Below are 17,791 nucleotides of genomic sequence, written 5' to 3'. Positions count from 1 at the left end.
TTTTCTTTCTGTTGAGTGAGAGTGGGAAGAGCACACAACTAACCTTGCCTTGTTTTTCCTGTGTTCTTCTCTTGGAGGGAACACATTTGGTCTTTAACCATTAAACGTAATGCCAGAGGTAGGGTTTTTGCAGATACTCTTTATCAAGTTGAGGAAATATTCCTGTTTTCTGAGAGTTTTTATTGTGAATGAGTGTTGGGTTTTGTCAAATGCTTTTTCTACATCTATTGGTACGGTCATGTGATTTTTCTTCTTTGGCTGGTTCATATGATGAATTACATCAATTGGTGTTTGAATATTGAACCAGCTGTGCATCCTTGGAAATAAACTCCACTTGGTCATGGTGTATAATCCTTTGTATATATTGCTGAATCCTATTGGCTAATATTTTGTTAAAGATTTTTGTATCTATATTAATGAGAGATATTGTTTTGTAGTTTTTAAAATACTTTTGTTGCCTAGTCTTAGGGTATTAATTTGCAAACCGTCCTCTACCGTCTGTTTTATGGAAAAGATTGTTTAGAATTGATGTTAATTTTTCTTTAAATGTTTGGTGAAATTCTCCAGTGAAGCCATCTGGGTACTTCTTTTTTGGGAATTTAAAAACCGCAAATTGAATTTTCTTATTAGTTACGGAGCTATTTAAATTACCTATTTAATGTGGCTGATTCGTACTAGTTTGTGCTTTTTGATGAATTGGTTCATTTTGTCTAAGATATCAAATTTATGTGTGTAGAATTGTTTGTAGTGCTTTCTCTTATTTTTTGATGTCTGTAGGTTCTGTAGTGATATATTTTATTCCTGATATTGGTAATTTATATATTTCTCTTTTTTTCTTTGTCATTCTTTCTAAAGGTTTATCAGTTTTATTGGTCTTTTCAGAGTCAGCTCTTTGTTTCATTGATTTTTATGTATTGTTTTTGTTTTCAATTCCATTGATTTCTACTCTTTATTATTTTTTCCCTTCTACTTGCTTAGGGTTTATTTTGTTCCTTTTCTGGGTTCTTGAGTTGGGAGCTTAGATTATTGATTTGGGATTTTTCCTCTTTTCTAATGCAAGCATTTAATACGATAAATTTCTCTTTTAGCAACCCTTTAGCTGTGGGTTTGATAAGTGTATTTTTATTTTCATTCATTTCTGTGTATCTTTTACCCATGGGTTATTTTGAAGTGTGTTTTTTAGTTTCCAAGTGTTTGCAGATTTTTCTGTTATCTTTTTGTTGTTTATTATTAGCTTGATTCTGTTGTGGTCAAAGAATATACTAGGCATGAGTTCAATTTTAAAAAATTTTTGAGAATTGTTTTATGGCCCAGAATATGGTTTAATGTTGCTACATGTTCTTTGGGTGCTTGAAGAGAATGTGTATTTTGCTGTCTTTGGAGTGTTCTGTAAATATCAACTCACTTCTGTTTGATGGTGTTGTTGAGTTTTTCTATGGTCTTTCTGATTTTCTGTCTTGTTCTATCAGTTGTTGAGAGAGGGGTGTTGAAGTCTTCAACTTGTGGATTTGTCTCTTTTTCCAGTTCTGTGAGATCCTGCTGTACATATTTTACCGCTTTGTTGTCTGGCTCATATATATTTATGATTGCTGTATATTCTTGGTGGGTTGACCCTTTATTATTATATAATGCCTCTTTTTGTCTCTGGTCATTTTCTTTTTTTAAAAATTTATTTACTTATTTTTTTACATTCTAAGATGTCGTAGAGCAGTTGGTTAGAAGGGGGAGGGAGATACAGTGGGAGGAGGAGGAAGGAGGGAGGGGGGCATGGTTGAGGCCCATGGCACCCCCCTCATTCTGGCAAGGGAGACCAGGGGTCTTCTGTCAGTGGCTCAGTTGAAGCTGGGCTGAATGCGGACATTGGGGGACATGACTGAGGCCCTCAGCTCCCCACTGCCATGGCTTGGGCCAGGGGTGCTTCCGGTGGTGGCTGGGTGGTTGTCGCTGGGCTGGATGAGGATGTGAGGGGCATGGCTGAGATCCTTGGCTCCCCGCTGCCCTGGCTTGGGAGCCTGGGGGGCCTCTGGTCTTTCTAGGTTTTATAGGTGTTCTTTGGTGGTGTTAGACCTCTACTGGTTAATATCAGAACGTTATCTCTGATCTGTGGTTTTTTTGTTTTTTCTTTCAGCCCTGTGTTGGATTATTTGCTGTTCCCACCACTAAACTGTGCACTGGAACTAATTTGTTGTCCTTTGCTTACTTCTAAAATGGGCAAACTTCCTGTTGGAACCAGCACTTGAGCCCTGTGGTTGAGCTAAATTGCTGCTTTGCTGCTGTTTCTCTGGGGAAGGCTTTCTTTGCAGCTCAGGTTTTAATTGTTGACCTTGTAAGCACTTCCAGATCTTGTGAGGTCTGGTACACCCAGGTTGTGTGTAAACTCTGGTCTGGGCCTGAGTCTTTTCAGCAAATTGCAACCCCTGCAGTTCTGTATTCCTGACCAGTCTCCACTGAGTGGTCCTGTGCTGATTGGAGGGCAAATCAGCTGTCCACGCTATGCCCTAGTGTTCTCCCAGTGGGCGAGCCTCCCTTACCTCCCACACTCCAAATACTTCCCATGGGACAGGCCATGTGACAGTCCCTTATAAACTCACTGGCCTCTGAGTGGCTCCGTTTTTCAGTTGTCTGTGGCTCCTGTGTGAGTCTACAGGACCCTTATTAGTAGTCTTGCTGACCTGGGGGCCACCAAGGCCCTCTTCTCCCCTGCAGCTTCCAAGCAACTTCATACGAAGGGCACAGCAGTGGCTTTTGCCAGCTCTTGCTCCATGTGCTCACTAGGGCCAGCCTTGAAGTGGTTGGCACTCGAAACAGTTGGAGTTCTTTCTTTATTTTTTTTTTTCCTTTTTGTCTTTTTTCGTGTCCGGCAACGGATCGCAACCCTCAGTGTCGCGCCTGTACCGGACCGGGACCGGCAACGGGATCGCAACCCTCGGTGTTGCGTCCGCACCTCGCTCAGCCAGTGAGCGGGAACCGGTCTGTATGTGGGATCCGAACCCTTGGCGGGAGCCCTGCTACACTCCCAAGCGGCGCACTGTAGCAGTGCGCCACCGGGCCGGCCCATGGAGTTCTTTCTTTCTTTCTCTCATATGGCTTCTCCTGCCTTCATGCACTCTGTAGGACTCTCCTCCTCTTCCCCTGAGCTGTAGTGGTCCCAGCTTGGCAGTTGTTTCTTTTTAATAGTTGTAAATTGGTTGATTGTGGGACAGAGTGATGCTGGGTACCGTCTATGCTGCCGTCTTGATTGGAAGTCCTCTGGTTGTTTTCTTTGCTCTGAAGTCTACTTTTTCTGATAGAGCACCGTTATAGCTTTCTTTTCATTAATGTTTGCATAGTATATTTTTTCTATCCTTTTACTTTTACTCTGCCTACTTCATTATATTTGGATTGACTTTCTTGTAGAGAGCATGTAATTGAGTGATGTTTCTGGTTGCTGCTGCTTCATCTCCAAATCTGGAATATATGAGGTAAAAAGAAAACCCAGGGAGTTCACCTCTCAGGCCTCAAGGCCACTAGTCAATCTGCCTTCTCTCCACCTTTTAGAGTGTTCTTTTGTTTGTTTTATATGTACTGTACAGAGTTTTTAGTTGCACTTAGCTGGAGGAGTAGGGAAAAGTACATCTACTTCATCTTCCTGAAGTGGGATATCCAAGCTTTGATTTGGATATTGCTATATCACTGCTTAGGTCATATAGTTAGTGTTTAGGAAATAGTTGTTGAATGAATTAATTAATGGTTTCTTGATTAGTGTGCATTTGTTTGTTAATGTTATGTATAAAATACTCGATTATTTCTTATTGTAAAACATCTAGAAAGTGCTAGTTTTTTTCCCCCATACCGAGGCCACATTTAAATCTGTCTTACCTGGGTAAGTAAATTGTAATTTGCCTTAATTTAATTGATAATTGTTTTGTTTATATTTTGCCCCATATTCACTGATCTCTGGCAGAAAATGAAAATTAGAAAAAAGTTGGTTCAGCCCTGTACATTCTCTATGCCTAAGTGTGATACAAAGTCTAGGCAACACTTATTCACTCTTTTTGGTTGTATCATACTTTTCTGACAAATGAGTTGCAGAGATTGAGATAGAGACAGTTATGCTGCTTATAATAATTAAAGCCCTGCTGAGAATTTGGGATGTATAATCAAAGGGCTTATTTCAAAATTGTTCCTATTGTATTTTATTAGTTAGAAGCCTATTTACCACCTTTGGAAGTGAATTCAAATAAAAAATTTTGACAGGTGACACCTGGGTGAGGATTAGACTCAGGAAATATTTTTTTCCTCTTTGAGCTTGAAAGGATTCTTATTGCACTTCTGTTTAATTGGTGCTACTATAGGTCCCTTCAATAATCAGGAGATGGCAGAATGGTTTCAGGCGGGCTATTTTACTATGTCTTTATTGGTGAAGAGAGCATGTGATGAGAGCTTCCAACCTCTTGGTGATATCATGAAAATGTGGGGAAGGGTTCCGTTCTCTGCAGGTCCAGCTCCTCCTCCTCATATGGTAAGTACTTTACAGCTCACCTGGAGTACATATTAGGTGCAAAAGCACAAATGTTATAATGAGGAAGGAATTATAGGTTGTTAAAAATAATTGAAATGGTAGTGGAAATGTGAACGGTAGACTGAATACCTAGCCATAATGATCTTTTCAAAACTCAAATACCTGTCCCATCCTCTACACACAGACATGTGCACGCGCACCCCAGAGAAACAGAATCCTTCAGTAGCTTTCCAGCAGATGTAGAATGAAGACCAGCATCTTATCCTGGCCTGTTATATACCAGGTCCTGCGTGGTCTGGCTTCTTTCCTTTCTAATTTTCTAAGCTAATTTCAGAGCTTTGACTTTTATCTGCTATGCTTCAACATAGTCGACCTCTTCGAGTTCCTTGTTGCCTCTAGTTAGAGTGCACATTCTCCTCTCTTCCTCTCCATTTACTTGTTGCTTTGTGACTCATCAAGTTTCTAAATTTGACATTTGCCTTAAAAAATGTCACCAGTGCTTCAGAATATTTTGAATATTAAAAAAAAATTAGTCACTGGTATTTTAATTTAAAAGTGGAACCATAAAGCTAGCGACCTTCCTGGGGCACTGGCACTGGAGTACCTTTGGCAGGGACATCTTTCTTTCTCTTGCAGCTGCTCCTGGGCCTCTCCCAGTAGAATTCCTTTTGGAGGTCTGGATCTGTACCTTACTTTTCCTTCTCCAGGTTGGAGTGTCTAATGGCTGGCTATAGTTAAAAGTGACCAGTCAAAAACCTTTAGTGTGAACACTGGGTTTCTACGGTAACATCCACCATTGACTTATTTATCAACTATATATTGAGGGCCTGTGCCAGGCTTTGTGGTAGGTTCTTATGAGATGGAGATGAGTAAGACATAGTCTCTGTAGTCAAGGGAGTTTGTAGATGAGGAACTTTCTTGACCATGACTCATAGCCCCCCTCCCCAAAAAAGTATTTGACATCAGTACTCTGTACATTTCATAACTGTGCGTTTATGTGTGTGCATTACAAATTTCACAAAACATTTTGTGCCATGCACGTATTTTCTGTTCTTTTTATTTTTTTTCTTTTAAATATTGGTCTTGATCTGGTAATTGATTTCACAGTCCACTAACGGGTTGAGAGCTATAGTTTGGAGAGCAGTGGTCTAAATGGAAGATTCCTAGATTCTGACATCCTCCTAGCTGTTTTAAATCCAAATAAAAATTATACTGTGTATTATCGTATATAAATTTAACTTTTATACTAATTTTGAGCTCCTTTTCCCTTCTCTGAAATTGAAATGGGTTTTTAATCTTGAATGTTTTAAGAGCTAATAAAAGCTCCTCATTTGGATCTTGGCATGCTTTCTCTAGATTATTTTCAAACTTCTAGTTATAGGTAGGGACTAAGCCTCAATATTACCTCTTTAATGAGAAAAACTATGGAAAGCTCTGCTTTCTATCAGCTATTGCTTTTGCCCTCAGTAGCAATGATAAAGAAGGGAGCTCACCTTTATGATGATATCTTGAAACCTAGGTTTTCATGTAGAAATTTTAGATTAAACCATTTTAGGTTCTGTCTTCCAATATTTAATGAGAAAGAAAAAAGTCCCTAACGTAAGAAATTGTGTATCAATTGTTTTATTTCAAACTATAACCAGTGTATAATAAAAATATAAAGGATTCCCTCGAGATTTGCCTAAGTTTAATGTGTCATCCTTATGCTTTTTATTTCTATTATCTTACATCTCACATTTCTTTTCTTTTAACTTTTCAAAATTAAAATTCCAGTCGTTATTTTAAATGTAAGCTTAAAAATAAGTGTTATACTACAGCTTATTTTTTTCTAACTCATGATGTATTAATAGCATTAGAAACACCTAAAATTTGGGTAGAGAGCAAAGCTCTTTTTAAGTTCTCAACATCTTCAAACTTACACACTGGTTCACTGTATTTATTATGTGCTATTATAAAATTCCTACCATAACATTTCTTTTAACATTTAGATAATTTTACTCCTTTCTATGTTGTTGCATTTTTCTAATTTCTACGTGATCTTAAAATGTTTAAATGACTTTTAAGATTGGGAGAATTATACAATTTTTCAGTTATAGTAATAACTCTGGAGTACAGTTCAACATTCGGCTTAAAGAAAGGAGTGGAGAACAGCAGCTTTTGAAATGACTCTTTCTCACCTTAAGGGATCCCTTATAACGTAGACCACACTCTCTCTATTCCACTTGAATAAGGGGAATCTCTTATAATGTAGACACCACCTTACTCCACTAGATGGCATTGTGTAGCTTTGTGAGGTGAAGGTCTTGGGTTCATTTTGTTTTCTGATATATATACTAAGTGGCTTTTAGGTTCTTTGCAATTGATTTAATGGTATTTCTTCCCTTACCCCTTCACTTCCAGGGAGAGTTGGATCAGGAACGACTGACCAGGCAGCAGGAACTCACGGCCTTATACCAGATGCAGCACCTCCAGTACCAGCAGTTCTTAATACAGTAAGAGCAGTAATGGAGTAGGATGTACTGCAGCACCAAAAGGGGCTTTAGATAGTATCTGCTCCCAAATCTCACATTTTACAACAGAAAGAGCTGAAGGCTTATCTGATACTTTGGTCGCCCAGCTAGTGGCATGTTACCGTTATACATTCTAACTTTATTCTTTTTTTTTTTTTCTTTTTGTCTTTTTTTACTGACTGGTAACGGGATCGCAACCCTCGGTGTCGCGCCCGTACTGGGGACCGGCAACGGGATTGCAACCCTCGGTGTTGCGCCCGCACCGCGCTCAGCCAGTGAGCGGGAACCGGTCTCCACATGGGATCCGAACCCTCGGCGGGAGCGCCGCTGCGCTCCCAAGTGGCGCACTCTCCAGTGCGCCACCGGGCCGGCCCCTAACTTTATTCTTATCTTCTTAATACCAGAAGTTTGCAGAAGGTGACACATGACTATAATTTTGCAAGCCTCTAAAGGAAGAACCAACAAGCATTTTAAGAACTAAGCGCCTCCTGAGTGGCTCAGCTTTAAATGCCAGAGAAAAAAACATAGGGAAGAGGCTGGGAAAGAAAGTTTATACTGTTAGGAGTGGTGTGGAATGATGGCAAAACCACTTAGGTTGTGTGTCCCTTTTGTAGAAGGAGTAAGGTTTACTGCCATCAGGTGCAGAGGTTGGCAAGGTCTGGCCTTGAGGCCAAGTCCAGCCTGTTGCCAGTTTTTTAAACAAAGTGTTATTGAAACACAGACACACCCATTTGTTTCCAGATTGTCTGTGGCTGCTTTTGCCTTATAGTGGCAGAATTGAGTAGATGCAACAGAGACTATATGGCTCACAAAGCCAAAAATATTTACTCTGTGGCCCTTTACAGAAAAAGTATGTTTACCCCTGATCTAGCCCCCCCCCAAAAAAAAACCGTAAAATTTTCCACGTTGAAACTTACAAATATGGGAGTTTTTATAGAAGTGATTTTATTTTTTGCAAAGCGTACTTCATATGGAACTAGCTGTTAATTTGAGTCTGTTTCATTTTTTGCCTTATTTTTTGATAAAAATGTATCATCTTGAGGGAATTTGCCAGTTTCTGACATTTTGTGCTATTTTTTGCTCTTTTACTCAGAAACATGTTATCAATGAGTTCAGTTCTTTCAGGAATAAATTAAAGAATTTTCTGTGTGACTGTTATCATGATAAGAATTGTAAAATGTATTTGATAGCTATTTCTTTTTGTTATTGTTGTTGTTTTTTGGCAGCTGGCTGGTATGGGCATACAAACCCTTGACCTTGTGGTTACAACACTGTGCTATAACCAACTGAGCTAACCAGCCAGCTCCTGATAGCTATTTCTAATGTGTTTTTTGGGGGGTGGTGAATTGAACTTTGCCTGTCAAAGTATCAGCCTAGTGAACTAAATGTGGATAAATGGGTTACACTTTTTTAAAAAAAACTTTTTGTAGACAACAATATGCTCAGGTTTTGGCTCAACAGCAGAAAGCAGCCCTATCTTCCCAGCAGCAGCAACAGTTGGCACTTCTTCTTCAGCAGTTCCAGGCTCTGAAGATGAGGTTGGTGGTCATTCCATAATGTGTTGCATTGCACGTGTGTGTGTGAGAAAGAGAGAAAGCAAAGTTTGGTATAATGTGTGAATTCTGATATCAGAATACCCACGTACAGCGCATTTTGTGTGTACGTGTATAAAAACAATATGTTGTAGAAATACCACATGTTCTCACTTATTGGTGGGAGCTAAAAATAAATAAATTAATTCACTCACATACACACACAAAAAAAAACCGGGGGGGGGGGGGAGAAGATATAACAACTACAATTTTTTGAAGTTTTTACAACAAGTAAATGGAAGGGACATTCTTGGGTGGGAGGGGGGAGAGGGAGGAGGGAGGGAGGTTTTGGTGATGGGCCATAAGAATCAACTATATTGTATACTGACAAAATAAAAATTTAAAGGAAAAAAAAAATGCCACAATTCAGTGGAAAATACACATTTAATAAATAAATAAATAAATAAATAAATAAATAAATAATTAAACACAACAAATCCCCTTCCAGTATTTTTTTTTTTTTTAGTGATTCAAACTCTGCAACAATGAAGGAAAGAACTGGAATATATTTTTACACTTTCTGCAAATAAACACATTCAACAATGTAAAAACAAACAAACAAACAAACAAAAACAATATGTTGTGTGTAAAAATAATGTAGTTTTGGAAAATAGTAATTTAGCTGGAGATAAGCATTTATTTGGTCTTTTTACTCACAGAGGATAAATTTTGAGTACTAACTAAAGAATATTGAGGACTCTTGAGAAGCAATGTAGTCTTATGGAATTTTCAACAAAAAATTTGCTATCTAGGATTTCAATTTCATGTTTTACCCATGATATCTCAACAAAGATATTAATGCCACAAAGGGTTTCAATTTTCTGGAGCCCAAAAGCTCTTAAGGTAAGGTCTAAGGAAAAGGAAATTATGCTGGAATTCTTAAATTTTTGCATTTCAGATTATCATTTTTATTTATTTTTTATTTTTATTTTTTTTTTAAAGGATGGCTGGTAAGGGGATCTTAACCCTTGACTTGGTGTTGTCAGCATCACGCTCACCCAGTGAGCTAACCGGCCATCCCTATACCGAATCCAAGCCCGTGGCCTTGGTGTTATTAGCACCACACTCTCCCAAGTGAGCCACGGGCTGGCCCCAGATTATCATTTTTAAATGGGTAATATTTGTCTTATCTCTTGAATAGGTATCAGTTACTGCTTTCAAAAATGTTGGACAAACCTTATTGTCCCATTTAACAAAAATCATTTATATTTCTCTTTTGAGCATTAACCTATCCTATGAGGTAAGCAGTTTAGGTGGGTAGGGTCTCCATTCTAAGGATGGACAAACTGGGACTGAGAGGCTAAAGGACTTGGCGAACATAATACACAAAACTTTAGAGACAGAACTAAAGTGCAGACCTTTTGGCTTACCGTCCAGGGCTTTTTCATTATAGCATGCTGCTTCTGTTAGTTTTATTGAGATAATCTGGATTTTTAAAGACAGTGCGTGTATCCATCATTTAGAAATCAGTATTTGCTAATACCATAGAGGATTCTAGAAGTGCAGTCATTTTGCCTCTATCATTATTCCTCTCTTGCCTGCTTTGGTAGTGTTAGGTATTAGTTAAAACAATGGAAATAACCAAATTTTTTTCTGGCCAAATAACCTGGAAGGACTTTCAAATGATCTAGAAATTCTTCTTTATTTTATTTTTGCAAAATACAAGAATAAATTGATTTTTTTATTTCCCTTTTGCAGAATATCTGATCAGAACATCATTCCCTCAGTAACTAGATCTGTGTCAGTGCCAGACACTGGCTCTATCTGGGAACTTCAGCCAACAGCCTCACAGCCTACAGGTAAAAATTTAGACTGGCCTTTAGTACAGTTCCAAGGATATAGAATCTAATAATAATTTTATAATAAAAGTTTTAAAAAATGATTCGGGTTTTACAAATCTATTTTGTAATGAATATTAACAAAAAGTTTCATGTTGTAGTAGATCCCAGCAAAAGATTGAAGATATTGTTGAAAATACACTTAAGGATATCTTAGAAATTATTTAGTAGACAGATTTCTTAAATTTGAGTCAGCCTTTTTTTTTTACGGTGTTCTAACCAGTGTGGAAAAGTCTTTTTAAATTGTTTTTGGGGCCGGCCCGGTGGCGCACTGGAGAGTGTGCCACTTGGGAGCGTGGCGGCGCTCCCGCTGAGGGTTCGGATCCCATGTGGAGACCAGTTCCCGCTCACTGGCTGAGCGCGGTGTGGGCGCAACACCGAGGGTTGCGATCCTGTTGCCGGTCCCCGGTACGGGCGCGACACCGAGGGTTGCGATCCTGTTACCGGTCAGTAAAAAAGACAAAAAGGAAAAAAAAAATTGTTTTTGATCTCTTCAGCCAGAGTGAAAAAAAAAACATAAATAAAAACATAAGTAATGGTGATCTGTCATTTTTGAGTCAAGGATTGATATATGTATTAACATGCCAGGTACCCAGAAATTTTGGAAAGAGAAAAGCCTGCCTTGAAGTAAACATTTTCCCTCATTCTCTGATATTTTTGCATCAAATTAGGAAATTTGGAGTTGGGATTTTTTTTTTTAAAGTCTTGATATTGGTGGAGCACTTTTGTTTCCAGAGATCTGATACCTGCAGAGATGGAGAGTTTGAACCATGGATAGCTCTTACAAGAGATTATAGTTGGTGTTGAAAATTAGCAGAACTATAGGCATTGATGAAGATTTCTTAGAGCTACTGAGCCATTCAGGCCATAGTTCTCTTGTAACATCGATTCTGCAGATTATGGCAGGAGAAGGACTGATTGTCCTCATCAACTTTCCATGCTTTGCGTACCTTATTTTTTCTTAGTAGCCATTTATTGTTTGGATGTTAAAATAGTCTCAAATTTTTTGGAAACCGTAAGAACCTTATTAAACAGTTTCTGTCTTTGGGTTTGTATGCAATCAGGGTCCATTGGTTTTAAACAGACAATATATATTAATTCATAAATACAGTAAAATAGGAATGTAGAAAATAGAGACTGAAAAGTGGTATCAAGAAATCTTGCTGGCAGTAGGAAAATAGACTCAGAAGGCTTTATCTGTTTGTTTACTGTCATATCTGACTGTATGTTGCCTGTCATGTCAGCAGGGCCAAGTGTCACTTGTGAGACCTGCCCAACCTTTCCAGAGGCCTCCTCATCTCCAGCTGTAGTACTTTATCTCTTTTCTTTTTATTGCAATGGAATTCATATAACACAGAGTTGACCATCTTAAAGTAAACAGTTCAGTGACATTTAATACATTTTCATTGTTGTACAACCACCTAGTTTTCTCTGGTTGGTGTGAAGTAAGAGACTGGGAATGGAAATGTATGGGCTTTGGAATCTCACGCACTGGGATTTAAACCTGACATGGCCACGTGCTTGCCACGTGCCCTTGGGAGTGTTACAAAACTACCTCTGACACTTAGTTTGTTCTTCTGTAAGGATGGGGATATGTATAGATACCTTACAGGGCTTTGTGAGGATGAAGTTAGTTCCCCAATAAATGTTTTGTACTTCCTTTCCTTCTAGATGTGTTCAAAGATATTGACTGAAACTAGAGCCCACTGGCAGTTCAGTCTACTTAAAAGCAAAACCAGAATGTGTATGATGGAGCATATTCAGGCACAGGGAAGCAGTTTTTTCATTATGCTTATGGATATGTGACCATGTGTGTAAGCTCTGACATCTCTCATTTTTTCCCTCATTGTCTTACAGTTTGGGAAGGTGGTAGTGTATGGGATCTTCCCCTGGACAGCACAACGCCAGGCCCTGCCCTAGAGCAGCTTCAGCAGCTGGAAAAGGCCAAAGCTGCGAAGGTCTGAAACCCATTCTTTCATGGCAGTGCATGCCTCTGGACATAAGGACACAAGCACTTCTGTTTATTCATAAGTCTCTCTAGCTAATTGTACTTTTTTCTTTTTTTCTTTACTTGAGAGACTTTATCATGACATAGCTATACTTTTTCCTTTTAGCTACTCTTACTTAGCTGGTATAAGTTCGTTCATATTCTATCCTTATGCCCCTTTCTTCCAAATGACCTCAAAACAATTAAAATTAATGAGTGAGGGAGTGGTTAGTTGACACATTAATAATCGTGGTTATATGTATGTTTAGTTACTTTACTCATAGCATGAACATTTGTTATAAGTACTGTGAGAAAATATTCACTACATTGGTTATTAGATTTCTGATCTGTGGCTTGAGTTCCCACATTGAATCTTTTTTTTCTTTTGGCAGCTGGCTGGTACAGGGATCTAAACCCTTGACGTTGGTGTTACCAACACTGATCTCTAACCAACTGAGCTAACTGGTCAGCCCACCACATTGAATCTTTATAGTGGTGTTTATTTACATTTCCTAGTATCCATACATACAGCTAAAAAGCCCAACACTAACATTATTAGATCCTGTGTTCTGTTCACATTTTGTGGAAGAGCTAGGAATCTTGAATTTTGATTTTAGTACTTGCTAGAAGAGGATGTCTGTATCAACACCTAGTGACTTGTGATAATTTCTGGGTTCTCATCTCTCCGAGTGAGTCTTGGTACTATTTTATACTTAATGCATTCTTATCCCCTGTGGTAATGTCAGTTTCCTTAGAGTGCCCAGAATGTGGAAAGATTCATGGTTAGGGTCTGTCTTTATAAATGAATGAGAGGCCAGACAGTTTTGAGTGTCTTCTAGTTCCCCAGTGCTTTGTGCTGGGAACACATAGATGATGAAAGATAGGGTCCTTCACGGAGTTTGCAGACTTGTGTGTTGTAGTCTAGGTTTCCCCAGACATAGACTAGTAGCACTTAAAATCACAGGGTGGTCAAGAGTATATGGGCTAGCTACCCAGTTGGAGAGGTAGGGATCAGGAATTGGGTGGCACTTTTGATGGATAGAAATACCTGAGCTAATTTTCACTTGAAGAATAGTAGGATTTAGCCTAGTTGAAGTGTTTTGGGATGTCAAAGTACAAGAAGGTGAAAATTAAATAGTAGTCGAAGGAAATACAACCAAGAACATGCTGGACTTGGGAAACAGCTAAGTAATTTGGTCTGCCTTGGAGCAGTGGTGCGTCTGAGAAATAAAAGATGAAAGAATAGACTAAAGAAGACGAGGAAGGCCAGTCATGAGGATCCTTGTACATATCACATTAAAGAGTTAGAATTTATTTTTAGGGTGAAAAGTGCTGTTGAATAACTAGAGAATGTGGGCAAAACTGGATGTTGGGATAAAAGACACTAGGGAATGTGAGTGAGAAAAGTGAAGGCCTAAAATATAGTTTTGACAATGGGACCAGGGAGTAGGTGCTGGATTTGATTAGTATTTGGGAACTGTAAATGATAAACTTTGTTAAATGATTGTTATTTAAAGAACTGCGAAATTTTCATACTGGCAACTTTACAACATTGCTGTTGAAACCTTCTAGCCACACTGTTAGATCGTCAATCAGAAAATTCTTTGTAGGGATGAGTAAAGAAATACCATCCCAAGAGAGTTCTGATGTTACTCTCACACTGGCCATTTTCTATTCCACATTTAGCAGAAGTGGTGTAATGGTAGTGTAGAGTGAGGAGGTAGGTAAAAGTGGGAGGAAAGTGCATTCAATTTAGAAGAGCTGTTCTGATTACTGTGCCATATCAGACTTAAGAGTTTTTTTCAGGGTTTCATCACCCAGTTGCAGTACAAATAATTGAGTGAATGGTGGTGTCTGCACATTCCAGCTTCTTTTAACAATACTGGTCAATGGTTTTTGAGTGTTCCTGTGGTTGGTTTCAAGTTTCTAAGAGTGCTCTCATGTAATTGCAGCTAGAGCAGGAGAGAAGAGAGGCAGAAATGAGAGCAAAACGGGAAGAAGAGGAGCGGAAGAGGCAAGAAGAACTCAGAAGACAACAGGAGGAAATTCTTCGCAGACAGCAGGAGGAAGAGAGGAAAAGGCGGGAGGAAGAAGAGCTTGCCCGAAGGAAACAGGTATATCTCTGGGAACTCTGACCATTGGATTAGCGCTTGACAAAGGCTTTCATACTGCTCACTTTCATCATTTCACAGGTACTGGTTGGTACTCCATTCCTGAGGTCAACAGGAGTTAATAGTAGGGTTGGAATTAGAACCTTTAAAGACTAACTCACCTTTACGAAGAATCTCTGTTTTCCACCAACACCCGTTGGAGGGATATTCCTCGGTCTGCGTAAACCATTGGAATTCATTTCCTGTGCATATTTCCTGGGGTTTTATAAACCAGTTAGATTACAGAAGTTCTACCTTTGCTGCTAAAAACAATAAGGAAGTAACTTTGGTGCACGTATTAAATGTAAAAATTGTTAAAGCTAAATGGGCTTTTAAATAAAAAATTGTTATGACATACACAAGTACATAACATAAAATTTACTTACCTTTTAACCATTTTAAGTGTGCATTCAGAGGCGTTAAGTATATTTGCAGTGTGTGTCACAACCATTTATGTGTAGAACTTCTTTACCTTCCCTAACTTAAAACTCTGTACCCATTAAACAAGGAGTCCCATTCCCTCCTTCCCTCAGCCTCTCATAACCACCTTTCTTTTTTCTGTGTCTGGGTACCTCGTATGAGTGGAATCAGATAATATTTGTCCTTTTGTGACTGGCTTATTTCACTTATGGTTCATTGATGATGTAGCATGTGCCAGAATTTCCTTTCTTTTTAAGTCTAAAAGAATTGTATGTATACAAAGGTACTTCAAAAAAGTCCATGGAAGGATTCGGATTGTCTTTTAATTCTATTTTTCTACAAACTTTTGGAAATACCCTTGTATAACACATTTTGTTTATCCATTCATCTGTTGATGGTCATGTAGATGACTTCCACATTTTGGCTGTTGTGAATAATGCTGCCATGACTATGCATGTATAGATATCTGTTTGAATCTTTGCTTTCAACTCTTTTGGATATATACCCACAAGTGAAATTGCTGGATGTTATGGTAATTCTATTTTTAATTTTTTGAGGAACCACCATACTGTTTACCACAGCCATTTTACATTCCCACAAGCAATGCACAAGGGTTGCAATTTTTGCACATCCCAGCCAGCACTTGTTATCTGCTGTTTGTCTTTTTGATAATGGCCTTGCTAATGGGTATAAAGTGGTATCTCATTGTGGTTTTGATTTACATTTCCTTAATGATTGGTGATGTTGAGCATCTTTTCACATGCTTATTGGCCAGGTGTTCTTTTTAAAGGTATATTTATCCGACTAAGACCTATGCCCTCTCTTTATTCTTTCCCTTAAAGAACCTCTCCTACTCTTTATTTAGTGACTAGTGTTTCAAAATAAGTAGAAAAAAAAAACTGTGCATATAATTATATATGCTTTTTTGAGAAGTATGTATTATTTGTACTTAGTGTTTTTTTATAACCTACCTTTGACATTAATGAATCATGTCATCTTTCCATGTCAAATGTACATCTACAAATGGTACATCATCATGTTTGCTGATTATAGGAAATTTCATGTTATAAATTAATTACAGTAATTTAGCCAATTCTCTATAGTTGGACATGAGAGTTGTTTCCAGCTTTTCATTGTTATGTGAGAGTATTCGAATGAAAATCCTTGTAGCTAAATCTAACCAATGAAGTTTAACATTTTTCATGTTTTTTGGCCATTTTCTTTTATGGAAATTCACTGTACATGTGCTTGGCCCATTTTTCTATTGAGTTTTTCATAGACTCCATTTGAAAGAATCCACTGTCTAATGGCCCCACATTTCCTACTTGTTGGCCTCACGAGATTTCCTGTGAAACACCAAAGGATCCATGCTGCGATGAGATTAGAACTACTGATATTTCTTATAGTCACACTATACTTCAGCATATAAAGACTCTAAGAAGTACTGCATTAAAGCAGTCTGTTTACTTTTGTGTTGCTCTCTGCTTCCTAAATGATTTCAACCACAGGACCCCTTTCTGTGTAGTTCTTAATAATATCCTCGGGACTTTTGTTCTTCAGAACATGTTCTGGGACACACAGCTTTACTCAGTACTTCTGACTGGGAGACCTTATTCTACCTCACCAGGAATTTCTGGTGGCTATGTTGATTTGACCTCTCTATGCCTTACATTCCCAGTTGATTAAAAAATAGAGACTAAAAGTACCAATGGAGAAATCATAGCTGAGTTTTAATGTAGCGCCTTTCTTGGGTTAATCAGTAAATGATGTAGCTAATAATAGAAACCAGGATAGACTTCACAGTGCCATTGCGTTTTAACTACTAATATTTTAAATACAGTTTTTTTTTTAACTCTTAATGTGCCCACTTTTCCAACTTATATGTATAATTTTTACTCTATTCCTGTTTGTATACATTTTGTATTTACTGCTAAAAGAGCCTTAGCAGCAAATAACATATTCCTTTTCAATTTATTATGTAATATATTGATTGATAGACCCAGAGTTTCACACCCCCCCCCCCTTTTTTTTAGGAAGAAGCTCTACGACGCCAGAGGGAGCAAGAAATTGCATTAAGGAGGCAGCGAGAAGAGGAAGAAAGACAGCAGCAAGAAGAAACTCTTAGAAGACTGGAGGAAAGAAGAAGAGAAGAGGAAGAAAGGCGGAAACAGGAAGAATTGTTACGCAAGCAGGTGACCAGATGGTATACTTTCCTTTGAAGCTAGGAATTAGCGATTAAGAAAGTATTAAGACATTTAGATAAGCTATCTAAAATCTTTTCAGGTTCCTGAAAATTACCCAAAGAAACCTAACTGGCTCTTATTATTTCTAGATTTATTTTTTCTTCGAGTGAAGAAAATATTTCGGGGGGGGGGGAGGGGATTAAATTTATCTTACTTTTCTGGTTTTCATTCAGATATATAGTGAAAAATGTAAAATGTGCATTTTGGTTTTGTTTTTGTTTTTAGCAAATTTCAAACTTATACAAAATAGAATACTGTAATAAATTCCCGTAAGTCACCCAGCTTCAATAATTACTAATGTAATGATTTTTGTGTGAGATGAGAGTCTGATTTCATTCTTCTGCATGTGGATGTCCAGTTTTCCCAGAACCATTTATTGAAGAGCCTCACCTTTCCCCATTGTGTGTTCTTGACTATAAATCTGTGGATTTTTTTTTTTTTTTTTTCTTTTGTCTTTTTTTCCGAGTCCGGCAACGGATCGCAACCCTCAGTGTTGCCCCCGTACCGGACCGGGGACCGGCAACGGGATCGCAAGCCTCGGCGGTGCTCC

The 17,791-nt window shown here is 38.3% G+C and overlaps 1 protein-coding gene across 3 annotated transcripts in view; it reads left to right on the top strand.

The window, feature by feature from the left end:
• GIGYF2 (GRB10 interacting GYF protein 2) overlaps positions 1–17,791 on the top strand; it is a 113,859-nt gene that overhangs the window by 89,558 nt on the left and 6,510 nt on the right. For all 3 annotated transcript variants that reach the window (XM_008579427.1, XM_008579425.1, XM_008579426.1), the window contains exons 15-21: positions 4,335–4,501; positions 6,902–6,993; positions 8,442–8,549; positions 10,302–10,402; positions 12,299–12,399; positions 14,381–14,542; positions 17,032–17,190. In XM_008579427.1, the coding sequence (XP_008577649.1) occupies positions 4,335–4,501; positions 6,902–6,993; positions 8,442–8,549; positions 10,302–10,402; positions 12,299–12,399; positions 14,381–14,542; positions 17,032–17,190 (890 nt within the window). The remainder of the gene's footprint in view (positions 1–4,334; positions 4,502–6,901; positions 6,994–8,441; positions 8,550–10,301; positions 10,403–12,298; positions 12,400–14,380; positions 14,543–17,031; positions 17,191–17,791) is intronic.

The sequence above is a fragment of the Galeopterus variegatus genome, unplaced genomic scaffold, assembly GCF_000696425.1.
Source record: "Galeopterus variegatus unplaced genomic scaffold, G_variegatus-3.0.2 Scaffold1883, whole genome shotgun sequence".
Classification (NCBI taxonomy): domain Eukaryota; kingdom Metazoa; phylum Chordata; class Mammalia; order Dermoptera; family Cynocephalidae; genus Galeopterus; species Galeopterus variegatus.
Note: the sequence above shows the minus strand (reverse complement) of the source record. Positions and strands in the feature narration are given on the sequence as shown.